The 14110-nt window shown below is 43.8% G+C and overlaps 1 protein-coding gene across 1 annotated transcript in view; it reads right to left on the bottom strand.

Moving 5' to 3' along the window:
- LOC122809620 (gastrula zinc finger protein XlCGF26.1-like) overlaps positions 1-14110 on the bottom strand; it is a 508886-nt gene that overhangs the window by 271283 nt on the left and 223493 nt on the right. Inside the window, exon 4 of the mRNA XM_044081256.1 lies at positions 7490-7600. Within this exon, the coding sequence (XP_043937191.1) occupies positions 7490-7600 (111 nt within the window). The remainder of the gene's footprint in view (positions 1-7489; positions 7601-14110) is intronic.

Genomic DNA, 14110 nt, shown 5'->3' with positions numbered 1-14110 from the left:
GTGGATGCTGCTCTGGTAGAATGAGGCCTAATGCCCTTAGGCACTGATTTGCCATGTTGTGCATAACAGTCCTATCCATTTCGAGATTGTCTGCTTTGTAATAGGCTTTCATTGTGATCCTGCAGCATATGCTACAACCAGTTGTTCAGTTTTTCTGAAAGCTTTTGTTTTATCCAAGTAGAATCGTAGCTGTCTGTGTATATCCAAAGCGTGCAGAAGTCTCTCCCCTTTATTCTGGGGATTTGGGTAAAAAGTAGGTAAATGAATGGTTTGGTTTAAGGCCACATTGGAGACCACTTTTGGCATGAATGTTGGGTTTGTCCTAAGAGAAACCCTGTCCTGATGAAAAATGAGGAAAGGTTCCACAGCCATTAATGCCTGTAACTCTGAGACTCTTCTTGCTGAAGTTATTGCTAGGAGCAGAGCAGTTTTCCATGACAAGAATTTTAGATCAGCTGTGCTGGCTGGCTCAAAAGGAGGCAGTGTGAGTTTTTCTAAAACAAAATTGAGGTCCCAAGTAGGTACTGGTGCTCTCCTTGGGGGTCTTATATTTTTTGCCCCTCTGAGGTACTGTCGTAGTACAGGATGTGAAAATATAGGAGGTTCCGTATTGTAATGAGCTGAAATGGCAGAGGCGTGAATTTTAATAGATGAGAAAGATAAGCCTTTGTCCAGCATCTCAGTTAGGTATTGTAAAATCTGAGGTATATTAGGGGCAAGTGGGTCGAGCCCTTGTGTCTGGTTCCAAGCACAGAATCTCTTCCATTTTTCTGCATAAGATTTCCTAGTGCTGGGTCTCCTGGCTTCTAAAATGATATCCATAACAGCTTTAGAGAGAGATGCAGTCTGAGTGGCTACATTATCTGCCATGCTGCCAGGTTTAAGGTTCTGAGTTGACTGTGCAGAATCTGATTGTTTTGTTGTATCAAAAGATGAGGAATTTGAGGTAGAAGCCAAGCTGGGCCTTGAGACAAACTCTTTAGGATTGGGTACCAGTGCTGGCGTGGCCAGTCTGGAGCAATCAGGATAATTTTTGGCCTTTCTTGTCTGACCTTTAGTAGTACCTTGGTAAGAAGAGGCATCGGAGGGAAGGCATAAACTGTCAGGCCTTTCCAGCTGAAGGATAGAGCATCCACTTTCCATGCTTGAGAGTGATAAGTTCTTGTGCAAAATTTCTGTATTTGGTAATTGTGAGGGGAGGCAAAATGATCTATGTCTGGGCGTCCTCATTTCCTCGTTATCATGCTGAACACTTGTGGATTTAGCTTCCATTCATGAGGATCCATGAGATTTCTGCTTAGTTCGTCTGCCAGTGTATTTTTTTTCCTGGCAGGAATTGTGCCTGCAGATGTACTTCAAGTCAAGGCTTGTCTGCATAGGGGGTAGGAATGTGTGCCCCCTTGCTTGTTTATGTACCACATAACTGTGGTATTGTCCATCTTTATTAATAGTTGTCCTGGATGTATTAGGTCCTTGAAAGCTGTCAGGGCAGTCTGTACAGCTAGCATCTCTTTTTGATTGATGTGAAGATACATTTGTTCCTTGGGCCACGTGCCCTGAATACATTTTCCTGCCATATGTGCCCCCCAGGCATAATCCGATGCATCCGTTGTTATTGTCTGCCTGGCTGTGGGTAAGGTGAAAGGCTGTCCCTTGTTGTGGTGACAGGCCTGGGACCACCGTCGAAACTCCTGTTGTAGGCAGGGAATTAAAGTTATGATAGTCTCCAGGCTGTGACAATGCTGAGTCCAAACACTTTTTAAATAACATTGTTGTTTCCTCATATGCAGTTTTGCATATGGAATTAGTAGAATGCAGGATGCCATGAAGCCCAGGGCCTGCAGAATTTTTCTTGCAGGGAGCTGGGTTTTGTTGCCATCATTTGAAAGTAATGAGTCAGTTGCCTTTGTTTGTCGGCATGAGATAAGCCATCTGGGCAGTTGTATTTAAGCTTGCACCCAGAAATATTATCTCTTGAGAGGGCACTAGTTTTGATTTCTTTTTGTTTACTGTGTACCCAAGGCAAATTAGCAATCTTTTTACAAATGCCAGATGCTATAGAAGAATGTCCTTGCTCTCTGCTTGAATAAGACAGTCATCCAAGAAGGGATATATTTGAATTCCTTTTTGTCTGCAAAATGCAATTACTGGTGCCAGGCATTTTGTGAAGATCTTGGGCGCAGTACATAAGCCAAACGGCAGTGTAGAGAATTGGTAATGCATTGAGCCTGCTATGAATCTGAGGTATCTTCTGCAAGATTGTCTGATTGGGACATGCAGGTATGCCTCCTTGAGGTCCAAAGTAACTAGCCAAGCCTTCTTGCCCAGCATGGGCAGAAGTTGCTGTAGTGTTAACATTATGAATTTTGGAACATCCAGGAAAGTATTTAGGATTGACAGGTCCAGTATTGGTCTCCAGGCTTTGTCCTTCTGGGTACTAAGAAAAGTCTTGAGTAAAATCCTTGTCCCTGTTCTTGCTGTGGAACTTTTTGAATAGCTTCCATGTCCATAAGAGCAGCAATCTGTTTTTGTGCTTTTGCCCATTGGTTTTGTGGCAGGTCTGGCATACCTTTTGGTTTTGGAAGCGTGTGGAAGTGGAACCTGTAACCCTGAGAAACAATATTCCGCACCCATTGGTCCTGGGTGATCATGTGCCAATTTTTTTGAGAAAAGTGCTAGCTTTCCCCCTAGGGGAGCTGTCAAAAGGTAAGTGCTTGGCATTGGAAGACGGAAGTCATTGAGACTGTTTCCCATAAGGTTGTGATTTGTCTTCCCCTCCTTTGGGGGCTGAAGCACCCCATTGTTTAGGTCTGTAGGAGCCTTGGGGCTGAGATCTGCCTCTTGGGCACCTGTATCTGCCTCTTTGTGGCCTGTCCGACACTGGAAAGGACCAATTTTTTGAAGGCCTGTTTCTGCTAAATCTAGGTGGTTGAACCTGTAAGAAATCGTTCACTGTCTGCATTGACTTTGCTTTATCCTCCATTTTCTTTAACACCTCTTCTGCCTTAACACCAAACAAAGTATCATGCTGTAATGGAGCATCCAATAATTTTACTTTAACATGGTCAGGTAAACTTTGTTCTTTCAACCAAGCATGCCTTCAAATAACAGAGCCTGTAACTGCGGCTCTACAAGAAGCCTCTAATGAATCAAAACCACATTGCAGAGTATGCTTTCCCACTTGTTCAACTACATGCAATAAATCCTGCATTTCCTTACTGTCAGGACTTTCTGTATTTGAAACCATTTTCTGTTTTAACAAGGACATGAGGTACTGTTGACATTTAAGCATGTAAAACTGGCAGTTTAAAGCTCTTGCAGCTAAAGTAGCAGAAGTGTAAACTTTTTTCCCCCATCTGTCCAGAGCTCTGGAATCCCTACCTGAGGGGACAGGATTTTTAGCAGTGGAAGCCTTAACCCCTTTAGGACCCTGAGAAATTGTTTCTGGGTATGCAGCGGGATTTTTGTAAAGAAATGTATGAGAGTCAGGGACCCTGTAGTACCTGTCTGGCTTGACTGGTGCAGGGGGTAAAGAATCAGGAGACAGGCTGGATTCAGAAAAAACACCATCAACAATATCAAGCACAGGGGGGATAGCCAGGGGCCTGTGCTGAGGCAATAAAAGGAAGTCTCTGAGCCTTTTCTTGGATTCTGAATAATCCTGGCTCTCCCAATGGAAATGCTCTCTCATGGTGTGTAGGGTTTCCCCAAAAGAATAATCCTCAGGCAGAGAGGCTGAAGGTATGGACTCTTCTGCATCAGAGTCCTCATAGGGAGGGAGAGAATATCCCTGATCAGAAGAGGAATCACAGAGGAAATGGAAACCTGGTCAGAGGAATCATAGTCAGTGTCTTGCCTAGGCCTTTTGTCAGGAGAGGGATGGGAACCCTTGATTAAAGTAATTAGGTCTTCGGTCATTTTAAGCATCTGTTTCTTTGGCATGGATGACTGTTCTGGAGAATGCTGTACTTGTTTCCTTGTCTTTAATGGTGTTTTTGACTTTGCCTTTGCTGCTGTAGTGGGCTTAATTGTAAGCTGTGAAGGTCTGAAAACACCCTCAGAAGCCGATGTCTGCTCAGCGGCTCCGGATCCATCTGAAGGAATAGTTTCCATAGGCCCAATACCTTGAGTTTCCACAGGCCTCGGTGTCTCCACGTGGCTGTCGCTTACGGCCTGTGGCTCTAAGGTAGCGGGTGTCAGGGGCTGTGAAAGCGCCTCACTGAGAACTGGCGAACTGGCGACTGGCCTAGAAGAGGCTTTGTCGTCGGTTTTGGACCTCGGATGCCTGTCCTTTTCTTTGTCTTTGCGTTTTTTTATAAATTCTGGTCATCGGTTGTTCCGACAGCATTATGTAATTAAACCTTCGGCCAAAATAATGTAAAGCAAAATCAAACCGACGTTTAATAGTGCGCTTATTGAATCTAGCACAAAACCGACAACTAGTAACGTCATGGTCAGGGCCTAGGGAAGGAATACAGTAAGAGTTAAAGTCCTCATGAGGTATTTGCTTCCCACAAGAAATACAATTATTAACTTTTACTGACATCGGTCTGGAGCAAGAAAAAGTTTCCCCAACGGGGTACTTAGCTTTATTGAAGATTTTGGTTCTGAAACTAAATTTTGAAAATCTCAGGAGTCGGCCAACTGGCACCTGCAAACTGCTTTTGCTTCGGGAACCGCGCGGCAAGAAAGACTGAAGAAAATGGTGTCAGTTGCAACTTTTATACCCCTGGCGCATTGACGTCAGGGAAGAGGCGACAGCAACCGACGCCGGACCAAGACTTTGGAACTCGGGCCGACTGCGGGTCGCCTGCCAGCAGGATAACCCAAGTGTAATGACTGCAACAGTGAAACAAGATGACCATCATGGGAGACAGATGCTCCACACCAGTGGTCACCCCCTCATTGGTATGGTCTGACCATAAGCATATCACCCTTGACATCCACATCCCACTCCCACCCCCCAGTAAGGAAACCTCCTTAAAAAACTTCTCCAAAGCCAACTTCATGCTACTGAAGTCAGAAGTGACAAACTTCACAACACCCACGCAGACGGGATCTGGAAGTTCGACTGCAGAATCCTACACTAAGGCACTGTACGAGCACATCCACTCGTGCATGAATCGTGCCATCCCAAATAGAACCAAGATGCTCTTCTCCAAAAAAAGGAAGCCAATCTGGTGGTCCCCTGCTATAAACAAACTATACAACAGAAGGAAGAAACTGTTGCAATAAAGAGGAAAATCCCAGGATGCAAAAAACTCCCTCACCAGCCTCAGTAAGAAGCTAAGATCCCTCAAAAAGCTAGTTACGAAAATAAAATTGCCAAAGATTCCAAAGACAACCACAAGGCATTCTATAGTGAGGTCAAGAATCTAAATGGCAATGCTCAGATCTGCTCTGAACTACAACAAAATGGCATTAAATATACTGATCCCAAAGATATTGCCAATATCCTGGCAGATCGATTTAGTGCCAACTTCACCCCCCTCTCACCCCCTAAAGGGTCCATCTCAATACCAAAAGCTTGCCAAATTCCGATAATCATGGCCACACAGGTAGAAACCGCACTCTCCAAAGCTAAGAATACAGCATCCATGGGACCAGATGACATCCCAGGCTGTGTACTACATGAACTACAAAATGAACTGGCACCTCACCTAAGTGTCATGTTTAATCATAGCCTCACCTCAGGCTTTGTGCCCACTGAGTGGCGCACAGCTACAGTTATCCCGCTCCACAAGGGAGGATCTGCCTTGGATCTCAGGATCTACCGTCCCATCAGTCTGACAAGCCTGATCTGCAAGGGCATGGAACGCATTATCATGGAACTTATAAACAAAGACATTGGCAACATTCAAACACTGGACCCACCCAGTTTGGGTTTCTGAAGGGCCGATCTTGTCTCCTGAATCTGAATGACTTCTTTGAATCAGTCTCCAGAGCTGTGCACGAGGGTAAGATGGTCCACACAGCCTATCTGGACCACGTCAAGGCCTCCGACACCATCCCCCACTCTGGAATCATAGATAAACTTACTAAGCTGGGCATAAATCCCTATGTCACTCGATGGGTTGCCAACTGGCTTACTGACAGAACCCAGACTGTAAAAGTAGCCGACTCCAAATCCAGCTCCAGACAAGTGACAAGTGGAGTACCTCAGGGTTCAGTCCTGGGACCACTCTTGTTTGGCATCTACTTCTCTGAAGTACAGGCCAACACTAAGGGACTCCGGCTAACAAAGTTTGCAGATGACTGCAAACTGGGAGCCATTATTGAATCCCCAAATGATTTTGATATTCTACAAAAGGGCCTTACAGAAACAGATGCCTGGTGCCAGAGCCATGGGCTCAAGCTTAATGCCAAGAAATGCATAGTTATTCCCTTTGGAAAAAAAACATGTATCCATGAATTACCACATAGGTGGCAGGACACTAAACATCGAAAGTGTGATGAGAGACTTAGGGACACAGGTGGACAGTGGTCTCACTTTCAATAACCACATCGCCACAACAGTCAGGAAATCCTTCTATGTGGCACACCTCATCACTAAGGGGTTTTCCTCCAGAAAAAAGGAGGTCATTGTCCCACTGTACTCATCCCTCAATAGACCCATTATAGAGTATAATTCCCCATTTGGTATGGACCTCAGAAGACATCTGCAACAGCTGGAAAGGCCACAGAAATACCTCACTAAAAGAATCACAGGCCTAAAGCAGATGCCATATGCTGACCATCTAAAAAAACTCCAGCTATACTCTGTGGCATATTGTCTACTCAGAGGCGATCTCTGCTTAACATACAAGGCAAACCCTGAGCTGTTGGGACATGCTCCACTTAAAGAAATCCCAATCCCTCAGAGCCACACGCTCCAGGGATCTAAACCTTATCATCACAATGAACAAAACATGCTGGAGGGATAGGTTCCTGACCCAGAGACTCCCCATACTCTGGAATAGACTGCCCATACATGTCAAGCAGAGCACCCCATTGGCCCTCTTCAAAAGGAACCTTGATGATTGGATGGGAGATAGGAAATTCACCCCGAGGATCGTGTCAGTCGCCCTGCTGGACAGGGGCCCAGAGAAGTAAATATTGTGGGAAGAAATATCCAAGGAATTGTTATGGCTAGGTTTGCATAGGCCTTAGAGCCGATAGCCTAGTACCAGCCTATGAACCTAAGCAATGTAAGTGCCAAACATTGTTACACATTGCCAGAGCTCCCTCAGAGTACGACATGTTACTTTTCATGCTTGACTGAGAAACTTTGATCTAATTACATAATTTGCTTATTCATAAAGTATGCAAGTGTAGAACTGAGTAAATCAAACCCAGGTCTGCAGGATACAACAAATTTGCTGCTAACTGCCTCATCTATGAGGCTGTAGTGGTAGTTATTCTCAGAAGTCTCATTTCAAGCACAACAGAAACAAAATAATGGAGTTAGCAAAGCTCTGGGGCCTAGACAATCAGTTTGTCCTTTACTTACCACTTGGAATTGTATTAAGGTGCTTTTTGTCACCAACTTCTCCTTCTGTAGCATCACTGGAAGAAAATTCATCACTGACACGTAGCAGCTGTTTCACGGGGATACTGAAAGCTGCACAGTGAAAACAGAAAAACATCAGAAGAAAACAAATGCTATTGGTCTTTATTTCTATAATCTGATAAAAGAATATTTGTACATGAAACGAAATTAATAACAATAAACATACCCAGTTAACTCTACCAATGAGGCTTTAGGCAAAATGTAGCCACATCATCATTGCTTTGGAGCATTTCCTACGATTCTGTTAATACTGACCAACTTTAGGATGGCTATCATGATGCAGGTGTATAAGCAGCGCTTCTGGAAAGAGCCAGGACTCTAAGGCAGCTAGTTTCAACTTCATCCCTGAGAAAATGGTAGAACAAAATTCTGGCAAAGGGAAACTATATTCCTAGATACTAATGTCCTGAAAGATGAGTAGCAGCAAAGCCTCACATGGCAAGTGTCACCCCAGTCCAGTATGATACAGTTCCACAGATGGGGTCGCAGATGAAGCAGAAAATGTGGAATTGGACTCCAGTGGTTTTGAATTCAGATAAGCATCAACGACAGTGCTAAACTGATGGCTGATGGAAATGAACCTAAATGTGCGTCTCAATCAGGGTGAGGTGGATAGGGAACTAGCTAACAGAGAGAAAACAAAGGGATATTAGTTTGGTGGAGGACTGGAGATGCCCAGCAGGAAGGCAGTAACTACTGAAGAGTTGCAGGTTCATTACTATATTCAGCCCTGTTATCACACTGGTACCGAATATAAACATGAAGCTGGACAACAACATGAACTGGTTTGATAGCACCAAAATTAGTGCAGGACCTTTGGAACATCCTTCCGTAAAACCTGGTAAACACAGCACAGTAAATAGTTAGACAATTGATAGGTTTGAGTGAAAATTAGAAATCATTTATACAGCTTGGGAGGTGAGGGTGGCTAAACATGGAGGTAAGGTACAGACTTCAGGAGTGGGAGGACCTACAGCTAATACTCAGCAGGAAGACACATCAAATGTGCTGGCTGACAAATTCAACTCAAATTCCCCCCCCCCCCATCACCCCCAGTTCTCCCCCCCAAAAAATACCCTCTACCATTCTACCACCAATTATCACCAAAGAACAGGCTGCCACTGCACTCTCCAAAGTTAAAAACACAACTTCAATGGGCCCTGACAATATACCAGGTTGCTTCTTAAACAGCTTAAATCAGGACTTATCAGACCCATTAGGATTTCTACTTAACCACAGCCTCTGGACTGGCTTTATCCCGATACAGTGGAGGACAGCAACAGTCGTACTTCTGCATAAAGGGGGACCATCTATTGACTAGGGAATTTAAAGACCCATAAGTTTGACTAATCTTATATGCAAGGCCATGGAAAGAATAATCATGGACCACATAAATAATGACATAGGAGAGTGCAAAATATTGGACCCGACCCAATTCAGCTTTGTCAAGGGCAGGTTACGCCACAAAGTCTGGTGGATTTCTTTGAGAAAGTTACTACGGCCATAGATGAGGGTAAACAGTACATACCACTTACCTCGACCTGGCCAAGGCATATGATACAATTCCCCACTCGGATATTATAAATAAACTCACAAAACTAGGCATAAATCCCTTTGTCACCAGATGGATAGCCAATTGTCTCACGGACAGAACACATACAGTTAAAGTGGGTGAATCCAGATGCAGCAAGAGGCCAGTTAGCAGTGGTGTGCCTTAGGGCTTAGCTCTGGGAACACTCCTGTTCGAAATATACTTCTCTGAAGTCAAGGCAAATGTGAAAGGCCTCTGCATGATGAGGTTTGCTGATAACTGAAAGCTGGGGGCAATCATTGAATCACACAATGAGATATCCTCCAGGATGATCTAGATCAAACAAATTAATACAAGAATCATGGCCTAAAACTAAGTGCAAAATAAAAATGCATTACCATACGTTTTGGGAAGTCAAATAACCCTGCAAATCACAAAATCAACAACACTCCCCTTAGAGAGGAGTCACAGGTGAGAGATCTATGTACACAGACCGTAGCCAAAACTTTGACCGCCATGTGCCCACAGTGGTGAAGAAATCCTTTAAAGTGACAAAACTTATAAGTAAAGGTATGGCATCCAGATCAAAGGAAATTATAGTCCTACTGTACTCATTCCTCATTAGACCAATAATCAAGTACAGTTTACCATTTGGCATGTACTTGATTAGGTACTTACAGCAGTTAGAGTAACCTCAGAGATTCCTCACTAAGAAAATACAGGGAGCAAACAACATGAACTATGCAGATAAAAGCCTTATCACTTCACTTGGTCTCCTACCGTATATTAAGGGGTTACTTAAGCCTGACGTACAAGGCACTCACAAACCCAGCCTTGATGGAGCTGCTGCTGCTGCATATCCACAAGTCAAACAGCACTAGGGTCACCAGATCTAGGGATCTAAACTTAGTCAGCAACACAAACAAAACATGCTGCAGATATCACAGATTGCCCCTTCTTCGGAAAAGGCTTTCTATTCACATTAGGCACAGCCTTTCCCTGGACCTCTTGAAATGCAATTTAGATCAATGGATAGGGAATTGCAAATTCACACCTAGGGTAGTGCAAATTCACACCTAGGGTAGTGCCTATGTCCCTTATGAACAGAGGCAAACTGTAAGATACTCAATGCACAGGCACAAAGCCATCCTCTTGCCCCTAGGGCCCGTATATTGTGCAAATTGGGTTACACTGGCTAGGCTTGGAAGGGTCCTTAAGCCGTTAGCCTAGTAATCTCCTATGAATTTATAACCTACATGCTGTCAAGTAAAGTAGGACTGGGCTGTGGCAAAGGCCAGTAGCATGCTGGGCTGTATAACAACTGGTGAACTTAAAGATCACATGCAAAGTTTTTTGTAACCATCTCTTTTTACTGTTATTATGCTCTTGATATGTAAATTGGGCTACTTATAAAGTAGATACTTTTTACTTCAGTTACTTCAGTGGAACTAAGTTTAAGTTAAGTAAACTTGCATTTTCAATTAATGTAGGCTAAGCAGCTGTCCGGCTACTTCCTAATTCCATGATATGTGACCTAGAATTCTAATGATGTAATTGTTTGCATAAACAGTTTTGATCAATTGTAGTGGATAGGTGTTTTCTGTAGTCTATAGTTGGTTGTGCTACATTTGCAGGTTGAAATCTATCAGTTAGGGAATAAGTCAATAAATAAATGCACTTGTATACAAGTAAAAGCAAATTAGTACAGAATAAGATTCCTTCTAAAGGGTAAAATGACTGGCAAACAATAACGTAACACAGATGTAACACTAATAGTTGCCTACTGTGGGATAATCACTTTTAGGGAGAAAGCAAAAGTATGTGAATCTACAGGAAAGGTGCTTGTGTTACCCACTTTTTTGTCAGCACTGGAATGAAAATTTTGGAATATTCTACGCATCTGTGAAGTTGAATTTGATAAAGATCTGATGAAGATAAAGTACAGTTTTGTACCTACCATAAATGTAGATGTCCGATAGGTATGCATCTGCAGTCATCACATATGGGTTGTCCTGCCTCAGGCAGCCCTTCGGTCGGCCGGATTCCAAAGTCTGGGTCTGGCCTCGGCTGATGTCACACTTTCCCCGACGTCAGAGCGTCTGGGGTATAAAAGCATCAGCCGATGCCATCTTCCTCAGTTTTTCTTGCCCCAGATGCCAGGGGCCCTCTAGGAAGGCTAAATTTGGAGAATTGCAATAAAATTCCAAACATTTGCAAAAAAATAAATAAATAAATAAATATATATATATATATATATATATATATATATATATATATATATATATATATACAAATACACCATAATAGATCCCCCAGCTAGCTAACAGAGGGGTAAGCACCCAAGGAATACCACAGAGGGGAAGGAGGGAGGGTAAACCTGACTGCAGATGCATACCTATCGGACATCTACATTTATGGTAGGTACAAAACTGTACTATGTCCTTCAAGGATGCATCTGCAGTCATCACATATGGGTAGAATAACATAGCCCATCTGGGGGTGGAGGTACTAAGTAAATGAAGGTGTAGTTAAGATACCCTGAAGGACTGCCGTAGCAAAGCCTGCTCTGGATCTGGAGTATAAAGGTAAATTGTAATGCTTGGCAAATGTATGCATGGAGCTCCATGTAGCAGCTTCTAAAATGTCCTTGGTAGCCACCCCTCTTAGGAAGGCTGTGGTGGTGGCTGTGGCTTTCGTGGAATGAGGTCTAATGTTAGCTGGCACAGTTTTTCCATGAAAGGAGTAACAAAAACGAATGCAATTTCCTATCCATTTTGAAATTGTCTGTTTGGAAATTGCTTTTCCTTGTGCCCCAGCAGCATATGCTACGAACAACTGGTCAGTCTTTCTGTAACTTTTAGTTCTGTCCAAGTAGTAGCGCAATTGTCTGTGTACGTTCAGGGTGTGCAGAAGTTTCTCCCCTTTATTTTGTGGTTGTGGGAAGAATGTAGGCAAGTGAATAGCTTGGTTCAAAGATACCCTGGATACCACCTTTGGCATAAATGTAGGATTGGTTCTCAAAGAAACTCTGTCCTGATGAAAGATAAGAAATGGCTGCACTGCCATTAAAGCTTGTAACTCAGATACTCTCCTTGCTGAGGTTATGGCCAGAAGGAAGGCAGTTTTCCAAGACAGAAACTGTAGATCTGCCGATGCTGCTGGTTCAAAGGGAGGAAGTGTTAGTTTTTCCAACACTAAGTTAAGGTCCCAAGTAGGTAGAGGTGGTTTCCTTGGAGGATTGATGTTTTTGATTCCTCTTAGAAACTGTCTTAGGAGAGGATGAGAGAAGACAGGTGGATTAACATTGTATTCTGCTGAAATTGCTGAGGCATGTATCTTAATGGAAGAGTAAGACAGGCCATTGTGGAACAATTCTGCCAAATATTCCAGTATATGTGCCATGTTCATCACTGTCACATCTAGGCTCTTTGTTGTGTTCCAAGTGTGAAATCTTTTCCATTTTGCTGAGTATGCCTTCCTTGTGGAAGGCTGGCGAGCTTCCATAATAATATCCTTCACTCTCTGGGATAGGTTATCCTGAGGAGGAGTCATGGTATTCTCCAGGCAGTTAGCTGCAAGGTTTTCAGGTTGGAATGCAGGGTCTTGTAATTGTGCTGCGTCAGTAAAAGTGGCTATAGGGGGAGAGGCCACGGTTTCGTCTGTGACATGCTCCTTAACAGTGGGTACCAGTGCTTTCTTGGCCAGTTTGGAGCTATCAGAATTACTCTGGGCTGCTCTGTCCTGATCTTCAGTAAGACCTTGGTCATTAATGGCAGAGGTGGGAAAACATACACTGTTAGAGGTTTCCAGCTGAAAGAGAGAGCGTCCACTTTCCATGCTTGTGGGTGGTATGTCCTTGAGCAGAATTTATTCAGTTGATGATTGTGGGGGGAAGCGAACAGATCTATTTCCGGCCTTCCCCATGATTGTGTTATGAGTAAGAAGATGTCTGGATGCAGCATCCATTCGTGTGCATCCATGGTAGTTCTGCTTAGGCTGTCTGCCAGTATATTGTCTTTCCCTGGCACGAACTGGGACTGCAGCTGTATATTAAGTTTCAAGGAATGTTCCCACAGATTCATTGCCAGTCTGCAAAGAGGGTAGGAATGGGTGCCTCCTTGCTTGTTTATGTATCACATAACTGTGGTGTTGTCTGTCCTTATGAGCAGGTGGCCTTGATGAAGGAAAGGTATGAAGGCCTCGCTTGCGTGCATCACTGCCAGCATTTCCTTTTGGTTTATGTGCATGCGCAGCTCTCTTTGTGACCATAGCCCTTGGATACATCTGCCCTCCATGTGTGCTCCCCAACCTTGGTCTGAAGCGTCCGTGGTGATGGTTTGGTTGGCTCTTGGCTTGCTGAAGGGCAACCCGCTGTTCGCCTGGCAGGCTTGAGCCCACCACAGAAATTCCTTTTGAAGGCATGGTATGAGTGGGATCAAAATTTCTAAGCTGTGACTGTGCTGAGTCCATAAACTTCTTAGGTACCATTGTAATTTTCTCATATGCAGCCTTACTTGCGGTATCAGAAGAATGCAAGATGCCATGTAACCCAGGGCCTGCAGGATTTTCCTTGCAGTCAGCTGAGTTTGTCTTGTCAGATTCTTGAAGTAATCCGGTAGTTGTTTTTGTTTTTCTTCTGTGAGAAAGGCCATTTGGGTGGTTGTATCTAGATCCGCACCCAGAAAAGTTATTCTTTGGGATGGAACAAGTCTTGATTTTTGGATGTTGACTGTATATCCCAAGGCCTGTAGTAGGTGGATGGCATAGTCCAAGTCCTTTAACAAAGTTTGCTTGCTGTCCACTTGTATAAGGCAGTCGCCCAGATATGGGTAGATTTGAATCCCCTGAAGTCTGCAGTGTGCAATTACTGATGCCAAGCATTTTGTGAATACTCTGGGCGCAGTAAATAAGCCAAAGGGCAATGCTGAGAATTGATAATGCTCTGACCCTGCAAGAAATCTGAGGTGTCTTCTGCAACTTTGTCGGATAGGGACATGCAGGTATGCCTCCTTGAGGTCTAGAGTCACCAG

The sequence above is a fragment of the Protopterus annectens genome, chromosome 1.part1 (genome assembly GCF_019279795.1).
Source record: "Protopterus annectens isolate FY-2018-M chromosome 1.part1, PAN1.0, whole genome shotgun sequence".
NCBI classification, from domain to species: domain Eukaryota; kingdom Metazoa; phylum Chordata; order Ceratodontiformes; family Protopteridae; genus Protopterus; species Protopterus annectens.
The sequence above is the reverse complement of the archived record's forward strand: the minus strand, read 5'-3'. Positions and strand labels throughout refer to the sequence as shown.